Source organism: Ananas comosus, linkage group 14, assembly GCF_001540865.1.
Source record: "Ananas comosus cultivar F153 linkage group 14, ASM154086v1, whole genome shotgun sequence".
In the NCBI taxonomy this organism is placed as follows: Eukaryota; Viridiplantae; Streptophyta; class Magnoliopsida; order Poales; family Bromeliaceae; genus Ananas; species Ananas comosus.
The window spans coordinates 3,382,718-3,390,916 of NC_033634.1; the positions used below are offsets into that span (position 1 = coordinate 3,382,718).

At 36.4% G+C, this 8,199-nt stretch overlaps 1 protein-coding gene across 1 annotated transcript; it reads right to left on the reverse strand.

Moving 5' to 3' along the window:
• Positions 1,499-7,210, reverse strand: LOC109720734. Its single transcript, XM_020248025.1, has 8 exons — positions 6,877-7,210; positions 5,451-5,738; positions 3,745-3,798; positions 3,436-3,645; positions 2,929-3,059; positions 2,728-2,825; positions 2,032-2,156; positions 1,499-1,941 (listed from the first exon to the last, which is right to left on the reverse strand). The coding sequence occupies exons 1-8, from the start codon at positions 7,150-7,152 to the stop codon at positions 1,792-1,794; spliced, it is 1,332 nt and encodes a 443-aa protein (XP_020103614.1). The 5' UTR covers positions 7,153-7,210; the 3' UTR covers positions 1,499-1,791.

The following is an 8,199-nucleotide window of genomic DNA, read 5'->3' on the forward strand; positions in this document are numbered from 1 at the left end:
TAAATCCAACTGCTATTTTAGCCGATGGAATTGTAGATTTTGTTCACTGTTAATGGCTAAAATCTGATGGAGCTGTAATTTAAACGAAATTCCAAATGAATTAAGCAAAGTAACTCAAATTGAAACAATTTTAGTGTCCACCAAAGAAATATTTTTAATTTAAGTAAATATAAAGCTGCTGAAATGTGCTCAAATTCCCCCCGTTTGAACTCAAATCCACATTAAAAACTCAGCTGCTGCATCATGTAATATGATTATGACTATGATTTACAGGTAATGCCTATTTTATGATCAATGCAATTTCTTTTTGGATCAATAAAATTTAGGCTGTGATTGGCATCATTTTATATTTTCTCAGTACTACTTTTTCTCTAATTATATATGATTAAAGATGCCTAGGTTTTTTTTTTTTTTTTTTTTAACCTAATTTGCTATTATGGTTTGTTTAACAACAAACATATGAAAATGTAGTCTCCTTTTCCTCAACCAAAAATGAAGAGAGTTTGCAAACTAATTATGGATGATGGGTGGAAATAATCATACTTTTTGGCCCCAAACTCCCTTTAATAAAACAAAAAATGATGCTAAATTCAACCTTATTGTTCCATTCTCTGTTCCATATCAATAGCTCCTCTGAAGAATGCTGTTGACTGGGCATCGAGACCCCCGAACTGCTGGGCCGGGAAGCCCGCTGCCATTATAAGCGCAGGGGGCGCCTTCGGAGGTGGCCGATCTCAATACCATCTCCGCCAAGTGGGCGTCTTTGTCGACCTTCATTTCATCAACAAACCAGAACTGTTCATCAAAGCATTCGAGCCGCCTCAGAAGTTCGACGGGGAGGGGAATCTGATCGACCCGGAAGTTAAAGTACGGCTGAAGCAAGTCCTCTTGTCCTTGCAGGCTTTCACTCTCAGACTCCAGAAAAAATAAAATTGAGGCACTGAACGGTACGTATACTCCATTTAGGTGAATTTAAGAGTTATGTCGCATTATGAGCCTCACTATTGTTTGTCATAACATTGATGAAACCAACATTGTATGGGATGTTGCTATTGTATGGGATTTTGTTACTGTCATTTTAGGCCAAATATTAATGCAATGTTTATGATTTGGCCTGCTTCGTAAATAAACAACAACATTTATTCTCTTGGTGTTGTAATTAAGAAGATCATCATTTATACAAGCCATTTGAATTATTTGAGTTTCTTGACATGGAAAGTTACAAAGTAAGCTCCCTAAATTCATCGAATGCGAGTATCAAGTTTATCCTGTGAGCTTAAGAAGTATTTGAAGCTTTGAATACTGTACCTATCATCCAAATGTGTATATCCATGGTAGCACATAATAGATACTATTGATAGTAGAGGAATAGTATTAGATATCTATTTTTATCTCTTAGATGATTAGGGTTTATTATTTGGTGGTGATACTATTATGAATTCAAGGGTTAAAAAGTAAACAGTAAATACTATTCATTTACTATTAGAAGTATTCCAGCTGGACTCTAATGCAAGTATATAACAAAGAATTAACTTTGAACAGTACAAGAATTGCTAAATCACATATACAAGCCATAATTATTGTAATTTCGAATAATTGAATTTGCTATACATTAATAACGTACACAAATAGCTATATTTCTAACTACTGTTTTCCTTTCGGGTCTTCGACTGCTCAATTTGATTAATCTTCATTGTTCTCAACCGCTGCTCCAAGAACAATTTGGTCATAATCATCCACGACTTGGTCCGGATAAACTCCCTTGACTTGCAGAAAACGAGATTACTAGAGCTACCACGGCTCGTAGATCTTATTCCAATAACTCGTGCTTGTTCTTTGCTTGCTCCAACCTTCATCTGCTAAAATCAGGTTGAGTCGTGCCACGAGATTCTTCACTGCCTCGCCCTCAACATCTTCTGGGTCAGATTGAGATTCCTTTTCCTGTAAAAACACAAAAATCCAAATTTGTTCTCCTTCAAAGTTTTGAGTAATGCGAAAACACCAACACATCACAGGTAGAGTAAGCAATACCATTGAAGCATGGTATAATGTCAAGCACTGCAAACAATCTTCGTAGTATCCGCAGTGGTATAGAAGAACAGCATAATCTCTTAGTTCGCGATAATCATCGTGGAGTAGTATAAGCCGCTCGCATGCTGTCGAAAGAGAGATACAAACAAAAACATTAGTTCGGATCTAGAAGGATTCACCAAGAATCAAACTGTCTTAAGATGGTTTGCAGCATTTGTGTGATAACTGAAGGAACTGAACCGATTACTAACCAAATAGCAGAACTATCATTAGTGTGCTAGCGAATATTTGCGACACAACATTTTAATACATGCTAGTTCACAATTTCTGAAAGATACATTCTCACCCATTCACAATGCGAAGCCCATGAGCCTGAGTTCAAGCCAAATGCTCAATAACCAATCGGCTAATGGAGAAAAACTCATTCGAAGCGGCATGGCATGCACATAGAACTGTGCAATTGCAGAGTTGCAGATCATGCCATAAGAATAACTATAAATAATGATTTTCACATGCAAATGTATTTCATATATATCATATTTAGCATCTATTTAACCTATACTTACATTAAACTATACTAATATATTCGTATTATATTTGGCGTGTATAGGTATAATGGAGATTCGAAGGCCTTAAGCCATGAGATTCATGCATTTAGATATTAGGTCTGAAGCAATGGAAGAAACCTATAAATACCTGCTAATGCACGCCGCATATCTCCGAAACGGACATTAGTCCAAACTCCGCGCTCTAGCCTATGCTGAGCAGCTTTAGCAGAAGCTATCTCTAAAGAACTGTTTGCAAAAGCAGTTGAATTCTCAATACTTTTTCAACATGTGTAGGTATTATAACATCATGGAGTTCAGAATCTAAAAGAGAAAAAGATAAAAACCTAACCTCACACTGTTATCTGATGATGAATAACTTTTACCTACGGTTTGGTTTAAAGTGCGCACAGCCCTTAGAAATAAACTGCTTGACTTATCGTACTGGAATGGCCAGAAAGCATATTTGAGATCTTTTAGGATCTACAACCAAAAAACAAAAAGGAAAATAGTAAATTACATCGACAAATCATTGACGCAGACCATTGCTGGTTAAACTTTAAGAACCCTCTCTAAATTTGATACGACTAAAGTGCCAATTTAGCGTAGCTTTTGAAGGAGATCTCCGCTTTAAAAGCCAGAAAAAAAAAAAAAAAAAAAAGGTTTTAGAGTTTGATGTAAGAAGCTGAATAAATTTTTGAACTTCAAAAGTAGAAGTTCGAATTTGAAGTTTTTGCTTTCTACTATATATCAGTTCTTTTTCGAATATATCTATCGTGCATGAGTATAAAAACACATTTGGCAAAGGTGAAACTTTCTCGACCCAAAATACTTTAAGATGAGTAGTGTGCTAACCAACCTTCACCAAAAGTAACTTGGATGTCATAATATGAGGCTCATCTGATATTTTGCTCTTTTGTTTCTCATACCCTCTAGGAAGACTGTTGAGATCAAAAGGAAAGTAAATCTCTGCATCAAAGTCGAGAAAGCCATAGATTCTTAGCATCTTGAGCATTTCTGAGTATATTAACGACAGCATGACAACTGATCCCGATCGACATGTTAAAACCTGCTTATTGGATAGAAATAGTTGATGAATGGTGCTGCAACAGAAGAAAATAGTATGCGGAGTTGATTTAAGAAATGAGAAACAAGAGGAGATGCATACCGAGTGAAGATACAAAGCTCGAGCATCTGACATAACATTTATTCTGCGAAATCCCTGTGTGATAGAGATATTAGATCACTTGTTCACAAAGCAGCATCTGAAATGCTGAAAAGCTCTATCAATTCTGACATGACTTCCAAGTCCACAGACAGAAAAAAAATACAATCAAACAGCAATATCTGAAATACAATCCAAGAAATTTTCCAAACGAGTACACTCGAAACACATTGAAATCATATGCACAAGACAAACAAAATTAAATGTAGCACGACTGCACGACCACTGCAGAAAAAATTGGTACACTTTTAGTTCTCATTTAATCAGTCCTACACTGTGACTCTGATGAGGAGGCTGGAAATAACAGCTAGTGATTTCCAACAGATTGGTGTTAGCTGATTATAATAAACTTGATTAGCCTTATGCGACAATTATTGACAACAGAGCAAGAGTTATGAGCAAGAGTTATGTTATAACTGAAGCTTTCAAAAGCGACATGCGAATCTATTGTAGTCGTAAAACAACTCTGATGTTATACATATATATATATATATATATATATATATATATATAGGGTATAAAATGAACGATTAAAATCGAACGACATCCTAAAAATGGATGATCGAATCCTTCAATTTAAGATCGGAATTATTGATCTTTATTTAGGTAGTAAATAGAATTTTCTATTAAAAATTCAGCCTATTCCGATTCTTTTCACCGTTAAACTAGCAAATATCTCATACCGGTCGTTAAAAATTGTCAATTTTGTGAGCTTTTGATCGTAAGGTAAATGATATCGAAAAATTATAAAATTTGATTTCTAGAAGTTTTAAATGCTCTAGATAATGTTTAACGGTATGGATCGTCGATTCGGAAGCTCTATCATCGAAAACAACTTATGAGTACGAAGGTGATCGTACTCATAAGAGTATAGTAGCTGGCCTCTCTATATATATATATATATATATATATATATATATATATATATGAACTTGAGATGAAGATAAAAATCAAGGATGGCACATTAGCTAGTTGCAGTTTTTCCATCACTGTAGTTTCAAAAGATCGATCACAATTCTCAAAACGCACAAGGAAAACTACAAATAAAATAGAGAGTTCGCATCCGAACTTAAGAATGTTAGTAGCATTTTGGGCATAGATACAGTTGTAAAAATTAAAAGATTGAGAATCATCAGAGCATTTTAACCGCTAGAAGCCACAGAATAATGGTCCTTCGTCCGAAAAGAAATGGCGAAAGAACCCTTTTTTTTTTCCGATTTCAACAAATTTGTTGAAGTGAAAGGGATGCAAATCTATACACCATAAGCCGCGGAATTTTCTACGTACCGACACATGTCTAGCAACAAAGTATAGTTCCAAAAACAGTTTTCTGATGGTTTGTACTAATGTACTGCTACAAGCAAAAGAAACCTGCTGCCGACACCTCAATAACACATTAAACAGTTGCTTTGACAAAAGAAAAGCTCAACTAACATAACTGTAACAAAACCTCAATTTGGCTTCAAAGATGAGAAATAGTTACAGTAGTTGCACCCAAGGTGGTTGCTGGTGTCAAGAAATTGCATTCCATATTATCAACTTGGTTGTTCGACAATGTGCTATCAGCCAATCGACTCAGTTCAATTACTGTATCATATAGGGAGAGAATATGCAATTCGCGATATCGAAGAAAGGGACAGCAACCTTACCTTGTGAACATACAAGTATCTCTCCAGGTTTCCGAGGAAGACCGCGGGGGCCACGCCCGAGGGCGGCATGTAGGCCGAGGAGCAGAACCCCATGGAGAGATCGTCGAGGCGGTCGACGAATGCGTCGACCGGGAGCGGCACTGACGAGTGCGAGACGAGCGAGTCGTCCTCCTCCACCACGTGGAGCGTTGCGCGCCCCAGGTCTGCGCCCTTGCTCACCGCGATGATCATCGTGCTGTCGATCGCCGTCAGCCGTCCAATCTGCCGCTGGAATCCCTCACACGCCGCCTGCGCGCCCATCATTGCATAATTTAAATTTAAATTTTTTTTTTCACTCACAGAGGCAAAACATCAAACTGGTGGAGTGCACCCATTTGCATGATCACAAAATTCTTCAATTATTTCGGAGAGAAATTGTGAATAATTCATGAACTTAATAATGATTCATGAACTTTCACCGGCCCTATCATTCTCCTAATTATTTGTTATGTGAATGCTGAGTGGAAAACTACATACCAATGAAATAATTTAAGAGATCATCGATTATTCATCTTTAATTAATGAATAATTTGTTTTCTTTTCCACATTTTTCCTCTGAACAAATGATGAGAGATATGATGATTAAATTTTTTTAAAAAAATTTACCTTTATATATGCCCTGAACTATTACACTATAAACTACGAATAACCTATAAATTAATCAAACAAATTCACACACACACACACACACACACACACACACAGAAGTTCATACTTTTCAATAATAGAGCTACAAAATTTAGGATGGCAAATTTCTTTCGAGCCCCCTATTTTTTCGATCACACTGAATATAGTCCCAATGCCGAACTTGTGACTACGCTTTTGATTATCCTCGTTCCCTCGAGGCGACAATTTTATAAACTTTGAAAATAGAAATTTAAAAATATAGATCTCACCGCTTAAGCTTTCAGAGAGCGACATGTGTTTTCACATTTGTCGAAATTGCGACTACACTTGTGCTTATCCTCGTCTCTCGTGTTCAACAATTTCATAATCTTCGGAAATAAAAACACGAGAAAAAAATAATGCGAAACAACCAATTCCTCGAGAGGTTAAGACGCCGCTACATTTCTCTAAACAACTTAAGTTTTCTGAGAAATAACAGTTGTTTCGTATTATCGATGACAATTTGGTTCTCAAAATTTAAATTTATTATAATTTTATACTCGAACTTTTAGAATTGTTACAATCGAGTTTTATATCCAATTTGACAGTATCGTGATTGATGGTACGCTAATAATTTAAAAAATTATGTCACTTCCACATCGACAATACGTCAATATTTAGCCAACTAAATTATATTGCGGGACTTAGATTGCAACAATTCTAAAAATTCGAGCCAGAAACCTGTCGCCCGCATCCAACAAGAAGAAAAATATCATCATACCCTTGCATGGCGCGTGTCGACGCCGGCGGCGTCGAGGGAGTCGTGGAGGAGGAGGCGGGGGAGGAGGCGATCCCGCACTTCGCCTCCGTCGTCGCGGCGGAGGGCGCAGCAGCGGAGGAGGGGGAATCTTCTTCTTCTTCTCCGGTGAGAAGCGGCGCGAGAATTGTGTGGAAATGGATGTAACAGAGAGGAGGAGGAAGAGGAAGAGGAGGAGGGTGAAATAGTACTAGTAGTAGTAGTGGTAGTAGTAGTACACCATGGAGTGGTGCTACTCATTGTGAAGGTGTAGGGGAGAGAGAGAGAGAGAGAGAGAGAGAGAGAAGAAGGAGAGCAAATTAAGAAGAGCACAAAAATTTGAGTACAAATTATGGAGGAGGAGGAAGGGGAGGATCTAAAGATATTTTCATCTTATTTTATTTTATTTTTGTTTCTTGCTTTTTTTAAAAAAAAAATTTATTAGAGAGAATGTGTAGATATTTGTCCTTTTCTTATCCCTGTGGTTGTGAAATTGTTGGACATATATCCAAGTGGACATTGGACTATGGACAGTTCAAACTCACCATGCAACAATAAATCCATATATGTGAAAAATGTTTTATATAAAATTTGATTTCTAGAAATTTTAAATGCTGTAAATAACGTTTAACGGTGTGGATCGTCGATTCATAAGCTCTATCATCAAANATGTATTAATATAGTATAATTAATAATTTTATAATAAAATTAATGTATTATAATATATAACATATTATATTTATATAATTTAATTTGCTTAATTTATAATTTTAATTAAGTTTGAAATTAAGTATTGAAATAGCACTATTCCACCAAAATAGTAGAATAGTAAATTCCTTGCTATTCCGGAATAACCGGGAATAGCAAGGTTTGACCGGGATAAAATATTCCGGTCAAATTTCATCCCATTTGGCGAAATAGCGGGAATAACTTTCATTATCCCCGCTTATCTCCTGAACCAAACGTGGCCTTAGAAAATAAAAAGACTCAATCTCAGAGGGCCACTATCATCCTAACAGATTTGGTGAGAGAGAGAGAGAGAGAGAGAGATCTAGGGATTGAATTGGCCACGGGTAGTCCAAAAGTGAAACAACAAGGAGACAAAGGCAATGGGCACTTTCAATGAGTGTTCACTCTCCCAACTACAAAGGGCACTGTGTTTGGACTAGGTGCTCTTTTTTTTTTTTTTTTGCCCCTACAATAGTGACATCCTAACTAGTGGAGATTCAGATCAATTAATTAATTAATTAATTAATTAATTAATTAATTAATTGATTACAGCCAGGTTCACTTAGTCATTCAAAATTC